Genomic DNA, 14,934 nt, shown 5'->3' with positions numbered 1-14,934 from the left:
AGGCTTCTGACACGTTGTGTCCCTGAAGTGGATACGTGATTACAGGTAATGAAATGTAAAATGTCAACTAATGTATTCACTACGAGGAAATATGAAGCCTAAGCTTTGTTGGTGAGAAAACCTAAGCTTTTGTGTTCTTGTTTTGGTTTACAATATCAGAATATTCCAGAAAAGCCTGCCAGTTCTTTAATGTGAACTTCTGCTCGTAAGAAGCATCAAAAGCTGTTTTTTGTGATTTTTGTTTGGCGCCCCCTTGAGGAGGATTTTCTGCCTGCTAAATGTGAGTTATTTAGAAATATGGTCGTTAAGCTGATTTGCGTTCAAACTATATGGTCTGTATCCATTTTTTAATTATTATTTTTGTATCAGGTCTAAAATCAGCCCACATAATTTGTTTATTAATCTAAACCAACACTGAATCTATTTTTAAGTTGCTTTTATCCACTCTGGATTAAGTCATAGCTAATGTAGCTAAAATTAGCATGTTCTTCATTATCTTTGTGTCATGTTTTCATGAGTACTAGATAACATATAAGTAGGTGATTAAAATAAGCGTCATCAAATGAAGTGTAAATTAGGACTGGGTCAGTCTTGGTCTACATGTTACTGCACAGTAGCCTACAGATTGGTTCTGACGCTGGTTAGTGTGGCAGTGCGCTGTTTGGGACGCGGCCCAAGTCTCATTAGCGCGTTGTGCAGCCCTACAGCCAGTGCTATTATCCTCATGAGCACAATCGATGGTAGGGGAGAGTGGGTGGGGGGGCACTAGAGGGCAGGAGGAGTACGGGCTCGGGGCTCGGGCCTCGGACGCGGTAATGTGCATTTGTTGTTGGTGTCCGTTAGGGGGCGTGCGAGTGGCTTTAAAAAGCGGCGACAGACCCGCGGCGTTTAGGCTCAAAGCGACGCTGAAGCCGGGGACGGGAGTTGAGAAGTACCGCGGTGCTTCGGGGAAGAGTGGGGAGAAAGCCGGAGTTTCACACAGCGGCGGTTTCAGCGGGGAGTAGATAGGAAACCCCAGCGGGGAGACTGCAGAGGACCGCAAGGTTACTGAAGTACAGCCGAACAAAAGAGGAAAAAGCTCGGAGAAGTCCTCAGAAGATGAGTACTGAGTATTTGTCTCCACACCGCGGCTCTGGAGGAGCTCTGAAAGCCGGGCTGTAGTGTGAACTCTGTACGTGCAAAAGGGGACTCTCCATGCACCGCCGACAGCAGTGAAATTCTCCTCAGGAGAGAGAGAGAGTGTGAGTGTGGTTTTGGGCTCTGCGTTTTTCTGCAGTTTCACTGTGGTGGTCCCTCACTGAGGCGGGCGAGGGAAGACCTGGCTTTTACAACGAAATGGGGTAAGTGGCTTGGTCCAGTCGCAGTCAAAAGTTTGGGCACGCCCTGATCAATGAACCTGTTTTGGTGGTGTCCTGATAGAAAATGACTTGAAGACAACTTCTACAGGAAACAAACTTGATGGGGGAGGTTGCACATTGCTGAGTTGAATATTGTGGGGAACTAAACATGAAAAAGGTGCCATAACTTTTGCGCAGGCCTCATTTTTACCAGCACTAATTGTCAATAGTGTTATTTGACCAGGGGTGACTTTATTTTACTGCTGGACCAAAGTTTCTTCTGACTTCAAGGTTATCTATGGAGCCCTGATTTATTCAAGAGGGGCATGAGGATAAAACATCCACAAAAACAGATTAGGCCAATCATAGGTTAGGATTTTTGGGCGGCACCCAGGGTGGCCCATGACCCCTGGAGCACTCCCTCTGGCCCTGCCCTCATCCAGCCTAATTCTAGTGAACGGTATAAATGTCTAGGCAGTGCTTTGCATTGGGTGTTGTGACCTTAGGGTTTTGTGTAGCATTCCAAATGATCCCAACCTCATAGTCAGTGTTTTTTTTTCCTGTGGAAATGTGTTTGAATGCCTATGTTAGTGATGGTCATACAGAAGCAGATGTTTCTAACAACATTTGAAGAAATAGCCTAGGTCTTGAATAATAATGCTGTTCTCTTGTTCAGCTTCCTACTAATGCGTTTCGAGTTATTTTAGTGAGGATTAATATTATATAAAAATGTTTTTGATATACCCAACGTAAATGATGGTTTGATTTAATCCTGTAAGGAGTTTGACCATGTAGTCAAGCTTTAATATCATAATAGAATATTTATTAGGGCGGCACGGTGGAGCAGCAGGTTAGTGTCGCAGTCACACAGCTCCAGGGACCTGGAGGTTTTGGGTTCGATTCCCGCTCCGGGTGACTGTCTGTGAGGAGTGTGGTGTGTTCTCCCTGTGTCTGTGTGGGTTTCCTCCGGGTGACTGTCTGTGAGGAGTTTGGTGTGTTCTCCCTGTGTCTGAGTGGGTTTCCTCCGGGTGACTGTCTGTGAGGAGTGTGGTGTGTTCACCGTGTTCGTGTGGGTTTCCTCCGGGTGCTCGGGTTTCCTCCCACAGTCCAAAAACACACATTGGTAGGTGGATTGGTCCTTAGTTGTGAATGTGTGTGTGTGTGTGTGTGTGTGTGTTTTGCCCTGTGAAGGACTGGCGCCCCCTCCAGGGTGTATTCCCGCCTTGCTCCCAATGATTCCAGGTAGGCTCTGGACCCACCGCGACCCTGAACTGAATAAGCGGTTACAGATAATGTATGAATGAATATTTATTACACATGTTTAAAAGCCTGCCAGGTGCTCTATATGAAAATGGGTCATGGATAGATTTTGGTCTATGGCACATTTGGGCAAACATTCAGAAGGGACCTTTTAAAGTGTGCTGGCATAAGGGCACAGTGAGTGATGTTTTATTTAGTGAGATATACCACAGCTGTAGCTTAACTATAACTGACAGTAATAATCCTATTTTGCTGTATTTTGACGTGTTTTCAGACATGTATGTGTGTAATTGTTTCCTCTTGTATTTTCTGATTGCAGAAAGGGTTCCAATCCTGGCCAGTAAGAATGTTTCCGTCCCACAGAGAGAGGTAAGGAATCCTGTACTTCCTACGTTTTGGTTTTGTGTCCTCTCTTTGATGCTTAGGTTGTGCTGTTTCAGTTGCTGATGAACCTTGATGAAAAAGGCCTAATTGTAAATTATTCCGAACTACACCATTTTCACTCTCCAATGCTGTCAAGTTAAACTTTTTGATTTGACTTTAATTGTGTGGTGAGACTAAAGCAAACTCCTCTATTTTGGCCTTTTCAGTGCAAGGTACTTACTCTGCTGTACTCTGCTTTTTTTTGCTTTCCCATTAGGCAAATTTGGTACTTGGAACTGGGTACTTTTAGTCCCTGCTCGCTCAGGGTTCAAATGCTCCTTGGATTGGTAGACGACAAAAGAATCCAGAGAGAGCTTGACGATGAAATAAGGACGTAAAAACCCCTAATGCTCTGTCTGACCTGATGTGCAAAGCTGTGTTCAGTCCCAAACAAACAAAAACACGACAAGTAAACACTTAAGTTTACCAGTGCCATTGGTGTGGTTTCCAAAGCCCACGGTTCCTGTTAGACACAGAGTTTGTCACCAGTTACAATTCAGGGGTCAGGGGGCATTTTCAAGTTAAATGGTTTTTATTGTGATTTCAACAATACACAGTGGTTCACAGTACATAGTGAAGCAAAATTTTCCTCCAGGACCAAGGTTCTACAAAGAACAACAAAGTACACGTGCAGTAGTGTGTGCAATGACTCAAGACGATTCACAATAAATTGTAATTGTAAATTGTAATGGGGAACCAACCTGTACTGGGACGTGTAGAGCTGATCCGAGTCAAGTATGAAATATATAGTCTGTGTGGGGAATCTGAGTGAGACAGAGTGTGGCCTTCTCTCACAGAGAATTTTACATGGGGTTTAATACAGAATGACACTCTGCCACAATGAAGCCACCAGCCGCTGCTGCCTTTAGCACAGGGCCACATTCAATGTCTGGTTTACACCATATTTATACTGTCTGCACTGTAAGTTCAGTCCCCAGTGAGGTGTCCAATGAAGCATAGTTGCCCTCACACTCTCTGGGTCGGTTGACCCTCCACCTCCCCATCACTCAGAACAGTGCTAGGAAAGGTGCTTGTCTATTTGCTTACGTAACAAACGTAGACATTAAGTGTTCTCCTCCAAGCATGTTGAGCTGCCTGTTGAGAGTTTGAGAAGAATTGGTAGCTGTTTCACGTGTATCGAAGGAAGCATGTGCTGCCTTTACCTTCCTGGACTAGTGTATTATCACGTGATTTACAGGAGACCTAACAAGAGGGTGGAATTGTCATTGACTAAAATAGGGGTCTTTTGACCATGGAGGAGAACACTGTGGGGATAAAACTCATAATCTGCTTATGATAGAACCAGCATTTAGACCTTTGCAGCATTCTGGACCCCAATTTAATGATGTTTAATTACAAATGTTGTATTTTACTTCCTTTTTTTCCTTCCTTTTTTTACTGTAGAAATGCAACGTCAAATTAGGATAATTATTTGGCTCCTCTTTTGACCTCCTGCAGCGCGCCAGGAAACCATGCCACCCTACTTTGAGAGCTCCTGCTTTATGCTATTGTTCAGTATTGTGTTCACTGTTAGTCACTGTACGTTAGTTTTCCTCTGTCCTGTCCTGCACTTTTGTATTGTTGTGTTCTATGAGCACAGTGATAAAGATTTTCATTGTTGTTGTTCCATTATGATAAATGATGTTGAACTGATTTTATATTTCATGGTGTAGCAGCTTCTGAAGACCTTGGAGAGTTTAGACTGGTTTAAGTTGGAACAGGTGGACCTTACAGATAGTGTTAGTGTTAATTAGATCGTTTTCCTCTGAGCTGTCAAGGTGTAAGGAGCTCTTACACACAAGTTTGTCCTATTTTCTGCTTCTGACAGCTACCATTCGTCCTTCAAATGCACTCTCACTTCACACACACTCACAGCTCTTTACGAACCAGCTGTGTCCCTAATATCAGGCGTCACACTTATTGCAAAATCACCTAATCACAATTGTTTGGTCGGATCACAGTAATTTAAACTGGTTACTTTTATGGCAAGTTAAAAACATAAATAAAAGGAAACCAATAATTAACAGTGACAGTTCAGACAGAACATGATTAGAGGGCATTGGTGAGTAATGTTTCTTTAATTAATGTTTGTTAAAATAAAGAGGGCAGCAGAGAGTAATGTTTGTTTATTTGATGTTTGTTAATAACACAATTAGAGGAAAGTTGTCTATTTGTTTTGTGTTTTTAAACATCTTTAGAGGGCAGTAGTGAGTAATTATTGTTAAATTGACGTTTGTTAATACACTTGGGGGGGGGCAGTGATAATTAAAGCTAGTTTAGTTAATGTTAGTAACACCTATAGGGGGCAGCAGTGAGACATTTGTTTATTTGATGTTATTTAAAAAATGCCTGTATGGTAGGCATTCACTAGCATTATTTTCTTGCCTTATTTAACCATATTACATTGTATTGATTTGCTCACCATGTGCACATTTCTCTAAGGCCATGAAAAGTAAGGAACCTGCTGCACTCCAGTGAGAACCAGAAGAGGTTCGTCCTGTCAGCAGCTGACTGATTTTTGGAGGTGCAGGAAAAACTCCATGATCACTGTGTTCCCATCAAAAACTGAAAACACGTTTTATTAGAACAGGAGTGTTAATAAAGACAGGGGGTAGACACACTAAATGCTAATTGAATGCTGAAATGCTATGTGATGCTAGAATGGCATCCTGACAGTGGCATTGCAGTCATATATGGAATGTAACTTGTGGCCTAAAGCTAGTACTAGCATACAATTGCTAATTGCTTGTGTGTATTAAATATGCTGCCAGCTGCTTCCTTTCCAGCGGCACTAGAGTCCTGCTCACATTTTTTCAGAACAGAGCAGCTATAAAAATCTTCATCAGGAGGATGCAGTCCTTGTACAGTTTAGCAATATTTGCATTGTTAGAAATCAGTGTCTCTGACAATAAACCAAGGAAAACTGGTAGGAAAAGTAGGATTTTCTTAAATCAAATTCTTGCTCCAGCTGAAGATGTCCTTATTAAAACTGAAAGTACATTACAATGAAAGTTTCAGTGAAAATAATTTACTCCAATCATGGACCTGCTTAAGATGAAGCGATTACAGAGGTCGAATAAATTAATTGCAAATACATGGGATACACAAAGCTGTTTCACTATTTGGACAAGCCTTCAAGAGACTTTGTTTTATTTATTATTTGTTTGTTTTCAAATAAATGTATAAATAATTCTATAAAATAAAAGATTTTATTATTCATTCATTATCTGTAAGCGCTTATGCAGTTCAGGGTCGCGGTGGGTCCAGAGCCTACCTGGATTGTGCGCAAGGTGGGAATACACCCTGGAGGGGGCTCCAGTCCTTCACAGGGCAACACACATTCACTCACACACATGGTCGCACACACACAGACACTTTTGAGTCGCCAATTCACTTACCAACATGTGTTTTTGGACTGTGGGAGGAAACCCACGCAGACACAGGGAGAACACACCACACTCCTCACAGACAGTCACCCGGAGGAAACCCACGCAGACACAGAGAGAACACACCACACTCCTCACAGACAGTCACCCGGAGGAAACCCACGCAGACACAGAGAGAACACACCACACTCCTCACAGACAGTCACCCCGGAGGAAACCCACACAGACACAGGGAGAACACACCACACTCTTCACAGACAGTCACCCGGAGCGGGAATCGAACCAACAACCTCCAGGTCCCTGGAGCTGTGTGACTGCGACACTAACCTGCTGCGCCACCGTGCCGCCCTATTTTATTATTCTTTAAAATAAATCAAATGTCTCAATTATAAATTTTCTGCTTCCTTCTACAAGTTGATTGCTGTGAATTAAAACTGAAATATCTCTTGAAAATGAATAACTCGTATTTAATTACTATTTTGACAGGAATTCTAAAAAAAACTTTAGAATGATTTTTGCACACGCTATAGGTGTGTTTGCGTGACCGTGTGAATGTACATGTTTAAAACTGTATTTTCTGCTCTAGTTTCTGCATGCCAAAGCTGCTGGCCAGACCACAATAGGCTTTCAACTCTACTTACTGTCTTTGGCCGCCTGCTGCATTTCCAATCACATTGACTGGCTGCCCTGATGTCCAGCTGCATTGTGCTCCTCATGCGGTGATGCTATTATGATGAATATAAACACATCTGAGGCTGTACCCACATTGTTGAACAAAATAATGGGATTGAAATTTATATTTCCGGCCTCATTGTGAAATGTGTTGACACTTTACTGACCAGCTGAGGAAAATATGTGCTGACGAGTCATACAAGTGCCTCACAACTATAGCTTGCAGTCTTGCACATTTTATCAGCATTTTCATCAATCAGTACCGTGCATTTTTACATTAGGTTTGCCGGTTCAATTCCCAGGACTGGCTGAAAACCCACTCAAAGTGCTCCGTGTGCAGAGGATGTTGACAGACAACCCCTGACCCCCTTGACTGACACACACAAAGACCAATCACAAGTCTCTTTTTTGGCCTGACTTGTGGAGGCAGTCTTTCACATCGGACCATCGGTAGCAGAGCCAGTACAAAACGATATGCGGATGTACAGAACACCAATCAGAATTCAACTGGCGGTTTCCTCACAGTGAGGCCAGATTCGTGCCCTGAAGGTATCAGACGTCAGTTTGTAGGTGGAGCGTCTGTGGCTGAGACTAGAGAGAAGCAGATGGGGCAAACAAAGTGTGTGTGTGTGTGTTTGCTTGCGAACACGTGTGCGCGTCCTTCTCCCAGGAGAGACTTGCATGTGGAATTCTGGGAATCCAGGCCTTGCTATTCCCGGCTGCCAGCTCCAGTGGTGAGGTGGCGTCACTGGGACGCTGCTGGTGTTGAAATCTTCCCACACATTTGTGCGTGTTGCAGTTTTTTTTAGAAGCTTTTTATAACAAGATTTGTACTTGTGACTTAGTTAATAATATGTTTGTACGTTCTGTTGTAACGCTGGTAAATACTAAAAAGACCATTCCTCCATTTAGAAGCTGAACCATTTACAAGAAGGTATAACTAACTTCTGAGAGTGAATTTTAGAGGTGTGCAAAAATAACTCTTCAGATCTTTTTGAAAATGTAAAGGTCTGTGTCCTGAAATCAAGGGAAACTTTAATAAAGGCAGTGTGTCTGTGCATTAATGCTGCCTCATGTCCTGCTGGAAATATCCCAAATATGAAATGAGTTATATTTATTTGTTGGAAACAGATTATTCAATGAGCCCTGACGTTCAAAGTTAGAAGCATGTCCATAACAAAACATCATCGCGCAAAAACACTAAGAAGGTGGTAGCTGCAGTGGGCGGAGTTAATGAGCCGGACACTGGTGAACATTTCAAATCCAGCCAATCATGTAACATATTTCAGCTGTCAACATTTTTCATGGTGTCCGTTGCTTTCAGACCAGGAGCCTCTTCAGTGCGTCTTGCGGCTTCATCATTTTGACTTCTACAATCACTTCCGAGAAGGGCTTGAAACTAGCGTAAATACTGATAAATGCTACGTTTAGTTATGAGGCCTTTTATGAAATCTCCTGTCCAATATTAAGTCTATTTGGTCTGATGATTGCACATGAAGAGTTTGCAGTTAATGTCCGAGTTGACTGGTGATATATGAAGGCTTCTTTGTGTGTTTTTCATGGCATCTGTAACTATTTCTTTGTTTCTTATAAATCTTTGAACAGTAGTGTGTGTCGGATTGTTGGTCAGTGCATTACTGTGTCTGTTCCGCACAAATACACACCAGGGTCCAGAGGTCAGTTCCATCCATTATCTGTAACCGCTTATCCAATTTAGGGTCGCGGGGGGTCCAGAGCCTACCTGGAATCATCGGGCGCAAGGCGGGAATACACCCTGGAGGGGACACATACACATTCACTCACACACTCACACCTACGGACACTTTGGAGTCGCCAATCCACCTGCAATGTGTGTTTTTGGACTGTGGGAGGAAACCGGAGCACCCGGAGGAAACCCACGCGGACACGGGGAGAACACACCAACTCCTCACAGACAGTCACCCGGAGCTGGAATCGAACCCACAACCTCCAGGCCCCTGGAGCTGTGTGACTGCGACACTACCTGCTGCGCCACCGTGCCGCCCTCAGAGGTCAGTTCTTACATTTATAACAATAAGATCAATTTTTAGAACCTAGAGCTATTAAGTGTAATTTGTTGAATGGGAAGATTACACTGAAAGTGCTTCGGTTGTATTAGAGGCACACAGGCCTCAGTCTGGAATAAAGGCTGTGTGAATGATTTGAGTTAGAGCCTACGGCAAGGTTTTGTGGCTGACTGCAGAACAGACTTGAGCTTATGTGCCCACATTGTTCAGATCTCAAAGAAGTGCACAGAAAAAGCATTCATTCATTGAATGGCCAGCTATTGGTCGTTTGGACAAAATGACACAAGGCTCTTGACCTAAACGTATTTTGAGTGTGTTGTAATGCAGGACAAATAACTTTAAAGAAGGACACCTAGATTTCTTTAAATACATTTGAAATAAATCGATTCAGTCAGGGCACGGTGGCGCAGCAGGTAGGTGTCGCAGTCACAAAGCTCCAGGGACCTGGAGGTTGTGGGTTTGATTCCCACTCTGAGTGACTGTCTGCGAGGAGTGTGGTGTTTTCTCTCTGTGTCTGCGTGGGTTTCCTCCGGGTGACTGTCTGTGAGGAGTGTGGTGTGTTCTCCCTGTGTCTGCGTGGGTTTCCTCCGGGTGACTGTCTGTGAGGAGTGTGGTGTGTTCTCCCTGTGTCCGCATGGGTTTCCTCCGGATGCTCTGATTTCCTCCCACAGTCCAAAAACACAGGTTGGTAGGTGGATTGGCAACTCAACAGTGTCGGTATGTGTGAGTGTGAGTGTGTGTGTTGCCCTGTTGAAGGACTGGCGCCCCCTCCAGGATATATTCCTGCCTTGCGCCCAATGATTCCAGGTAGGCCCTGGACCCACCGTGACCCTGAACTGGATAAGGGTTACAGATAATGAATGGATGGATGATTCAGTCAGGGGTTAAAAAGTAGTTAGATGCATGTTTTTAGAAAACACGTAAAAGCTCATTATTTCAAACCTGGAATCAGTTGCAGGGCAGCGATCATTTTATAAACATTGTTTTATACTTTACAGTTGTTAAAAATGGCAGATTGCTCTGTAATCTACTTTTGTATTTGTACATGTTTCAGTTCATTTGCATTGTGGCATTTTTCCAACATGGCTGTGTGAAATACACTGGAGACCTTTAGCCGAAAATTTCAGTCTTCACGAGTCACTGGCGGAGATTTGCTCTAAAATCCAGTGGTGGCTTCTTTGTCAAGTCCTGACTAGAGCTGTCAGTGGGACAAAAGTCTCATATCTCTGTCCATTTCTGAAAAGGGTATGAAGATAAACATTAATCAGGGCCTAAAGACTGTGAACAATGATATCAGGAGTGTCTACGTTTCACTCTTACGTTTCTCTTTTTTCCCTGATTCCATTAGGATGGTTCCATTTCCATCTCCTTCACCCAGCGGGGATCCTCTCTTTATCTTCTGATGTGTGGCAGCTTACAAACGACCTGACATTTCCCAGTAGGTCCAGACTAATCCCGTTCCCTGTTGTCATTCACTTTTGATGAGCTTTGAAACTTTCCTAGTAGAGGTGGCCAAAGCAACACTCCAAAACGGTATGGCCCTGAGACCTTCAAATATTTACTCTGTATCCAGGATACCAGCGTAACATGGTCACACCATCCTGAGACGAGGAATAAGGGCATGAGTGAACACAGTTCTGCCCACCATTAAAAACAGAATGTGACTTGTTTTTGTTTTCCTCAAGTAAGATATCAGTTTAGTTTATAAGTGTTTGAATCAATTTTGACCTTCATTTTCATGACTAAACTTAAACCATTTATTTATTAACTCAGTGTAGTTAATAAATTATTTATAAAAAATTGCTTAATATGTTTTTACAGGGCTGGGAGTCCCAGAGAGCAACTGCTGAATTTACAGTTAATTCCAAGCCTGACGAGCGGTTCAGTGACATGGCTTTAGTGGCAGTTAAAATAAATACCGTGGCAGGTCATGTGTCTAGAATGAAGTTGGCATCATCATATGATGGGAGGGGACTTGGTGGGAAAATTTAATTTCCTCTGCACGTTGGGAACGGCTTTGCACTGGAAGTCAGTGACACTGAAGGAATGTGTGTTCACTGTGATCACATGGGATCAGTATCTTTGTGTCAGAGATGTGTCTTTGCTGAAGAGCTGAAGCCTAGACTCTCAAACGGAGCACAGCGTTATAATCATCATTACATGGCGGCCAGTGTGTCCAAAGTGGTCCTCACTCTAACACACGTGTCAAACTCAAAGCCCGTGGGCCAAATGTGGCCCGCCGTATGATTTGATGTGGGCTGCAGGAGCTTAAAAGATCAGATTGACTGCAATCAAGTGGCTTAATGCCGTCGCTTCACAGGCAACATAATCGGCATTAATTGTGGGAAATGGAGTTTATGGTCAATGCACGCTTTTAGACTTAATTATTAATTCTGTCACTAATTCTAAAGCGTGAGTTGACCTTAAACTACATTTCCCACAATGCATGGCGATTATGTTGCCCGCCAAGTGACGCATTCCACCACTAAATTTCAGTGTATCCTCTTTGATGTGATTTTTTTCAACAAGTGGAATTAAGAAATAGCTACAAATATTGATCCCAAAATGTCCTGGAAAAAAAAAATTAATGCCAATGGAAGACAGTTTGAAGAGAGATGGGAAGGCGAATACATGTTTGTGCTTCAAGGAGAAAAACCTGTATGTCTTTTGTGTTATGAGGTGGTGGCAGTTGTCAAGGATTACAATTTACGTCGCCACGTTGACACCAAACACGGAGCTCAGTATGTCAAAGTTAGCCTTCAAGAAAAGCAACAAATTGTACAAGAATTAAAAGGCAAACTGGGATCGCAGCAGAATATGTTCACGGCCCAAAACGACGCAGCTGTGAAAGCTAGCTTTATTGTAGCTGAAGAAATCGCTCGCGTGTCTAAGTCTTTTTCAGAGGATGTATTTTGGAAGCAGTGTGTGCTGAAGGTCATAACTTGTGTTTGATGATATTTCTCTTTATTCACTTTGATAGTTTGATCGTTGATTGATGGAGTAATGTGTTTCTTAATCTGACAAATTAACAGGATTTATGTTGTTAACAGCAACAAGCAAACATTTTTATATCTATGCAAATATTTATAAGTTGAATAAGTAATAAATTCTGAGTTATTTAACATTAAGGAGTAATTACATTTATTCTACATTACATTTGGTTATATTTAGTTACATTTATACGGTCTTACAGTTACATCTGGCCCTTTGAGGGCAACCATTGTGCTGATGTGGCCCTCTGTGAAAATGAGTTTGACACCCCTGCTCTAGCATGTCATGGTGGGCACCGTGCTGCAACAGCTTTCTGCATCCACTACATTAATCATATACTGTCTACTCTACTACTTCTCGAGTTTAGTTATGTGATTCAGTTCAAATAGAATCACTAATAGTGATGTTCAATTTCATTCTCACTGATAGGTTTAGATGATTGGTTTTACGTTCACTCTGTGGTTTTCTAGAATCAGTGCATATTGATCTCTGTACATTTAGGGCAGTTTTCATTGTCACCAGAGGGGTAAGAGAAGCATTAATGCATTAGTGTGTTGGGTCTAGTGGTGTTTTTAGCAGAATGGTCTGTCACCCAGTGACTGTGACTTAGCCAGTGTCATTCTAATTAAAAGAAAAATGAACCCTTGCTATTACTGTCTGATTAATGTATGTCAGTGAAAACAAAGCTTGGTTGAAGCATCCAAAATCCTGAGCAAGCATCTTCCTCAAATTCAGAGCTGTTATTTATGTATATTATATGAATTAGATTTTCAAATCCTAAAAGAGGCCATTTTTAATATTTGTTTAGTATCTACACCACTCTGCATTTTAATGTGTGATAAGTAGCTTCTGAAGAGTATAGAGTAGATGAAGCAGGAGATGAAGCTAAACAGAGTGGAAACACTGACCGTTTTGAATAGAATGAGGTTTTCGTGGTTACCCATTTATGGAGATGCGGTTTATCCATGAATGATCCCAGGGCATTAAATATAGGCTTCTAATCTCATGGCGACTGAGGCAATCACAGCCATAATTTACCTCAGCACTTAGTATGTAAATTGGAAGTATCTCCTCACATTGGAGAACTGTGTGTTTGTGTGTTTGTATGCATTAGACAAAATCTTTGAGGAATGTGATGAGTATATTGTTATTCTGATAAACTGTGTGAAGAGCCTCATGGACCTGGCTCCTAATTCACTCACTCGTGTTTAGCAGGTTGAAGATTCTCCACTAGGGAGCACGGTTAGTGCTCAATATAGCACTTGATTCTTCACATCCGTGACAATGTGTTCTTGTTAAATGTGGTACTGCTGAGATGTATGTCCTGTTCTTTTGCGATCGCACGTATCGTACTTTGTCTGGGTTATGATGGTCTCAACTCACCTTTCTTGTGCATTTCTTTCACAGGGAGCAGCCCATCTTCAGTACACGAGCTCATGTGTTCCAGATCGATCCAGCCACTAAACGGAACTGGATTCCAGCCAGCAAACATGCCGTCACTGTCTCCTTCTTCTACGATGCCAACCGGCATGCCTACCGCATCATCAGTGTGGGGGGCACCAAGGTGAGCACTTTCAAACTGGAGATTTGATTTTCTGGCAAATGATATGCAGCCTGTGGTGAAATAACACGATTTGTTGTTTTCTCACAGGAAAAAGAAATTAGCATTCTGTTCGGCTAACGTTAATATAGCATTTTGTGCAAATTAAATTTCGAACTTTCTGAGAAAGCAGAATCAATCCATCCCCCCACCATCTCTTCATTTGCTGATGTAATGATTAATTAGCGTCAGTTTGAAAAGAGGCTAGCGTTGACCCTTCCTGCTTCTTACAGGCTGTTGGTGTAGTAAGACTGGGAGTCGTAATTAGTTGATGGGCAAAATTAGAACAAAATCCAAGGTGTAGAAAAAGTGTTGATGTCAGTTCTGAAGGCTCTAACTGCTGTTTTGCACCAGTGTGTCCAATCAATGGCTGTTGATTGAGTGAATGGGGCATGTCCAGGTTTAGCTGAGTAGAGGCATAGTGCAGTGATGAGAGAGATCCTTGGGGATGTAGGTGTTGATCAATGAAGAAAGACACAGCTGGCGTGGAGAGCATGTTCACACACCATGAAGGGGCAGGGGCTCAGCTACTGCCATCCGCCGGGTGAATACAATTTGGGGCTTTTTTTTTCTGTGTAATGAGGATGCACGGAGGGTATAGGACAAGGCTTGACAGAAAGCAGTAGCAGTTTGCTTACTTTGTTAGAAGTAACTGCAAGAAATGTTGGATTTTCTTTTTTTAACCACTGGTATTTCACATGACATTTTCAACTTTTTCCGCTCTGAATGAATCATTGTTATTTGCCAGCTCTTAAAACCTTTACTTCTTAGTGTTCTTTATTGTGACTTGAAATTCCTGGCATAGCCTGCAGTGTATTTTGCAGTCAGTTCCAAAAACTCATATTACAGCCGTTTTCAGATAAGGATTATAGCTCCATTTGTTTTTGCTTGTTCAGTGAAACCCCCTTCACAGATGTACAGTTTTAATCTGATGTCTGGTCACATATTTAATGAAATAATGGTGAATTTAAGACTTTTTGTTTTATGGAAACGCTTGCATGATCTCTGCAAGGTTATTTAGCCATTATTTGAGTAATTATTTGTGTGCAAATAAGAGTGCATTCAGCCAGTTAATTAAAAAACATCCAGTTAGGGCTTTCTCCATAGCCACAAAAGGGTTATTCACAAAGGAGACCAACTGAAACGGACATGGCTTTAGGAATACAGAAAATACTACAATCAAATAAAAAATCACCTGTCAACTGCGATGGCAAAATAGA

General features: G+C 42.3%; 1 protein-coding gene across 1 annotated transcript in view; it reads left to right on the top strand.

Moving 5' to 3' along the window:
* Positions 1-851: 851 nt before the first annotated feature.
* LOC136675447 (homer protein homolog 3-like) overlaps positions 852-14,934 on the top strand; it is a 34,367-nt gene continuing 20,284 nt past the window's right edge. The window contains exons 1-3 of the mRNA XM_066651997.1: positions 852-1,340; positions 2,917-2,966; positions 13,522-13,678. Coding sequence (XP_066508094.1) covers positions 2,944-2,966; positions 13,522-13,678 — 180 coding nt within the window. The 5' untranslated portion in view covers positions 852-1,340; positions 2,917-2,943. The remainder of the gene's footprint in view (positions 1,341-2,916; positions 2,967-13,521; positions 13,679-14,934) is intronic.

This window comes from Hoplias malabaricus, chromosome X1 (assembly GCF_029633855.1).
Source record: "Hoplias malabaricus isolate fHopMal1 chromosome X1, fHopMal1.hap1, whole genome shotgun sequence".
Taxonomy (NCBI): domain Eukaryota; kingdom Metazoa; phylum Chordata; class Actinopteri; order Characiformes; family Erythrinidae; genus Hoplias; species Hoplias malabaricus.
This window is presented reverse-complemented; position numbering and strand designations above follow the sequence as displayed.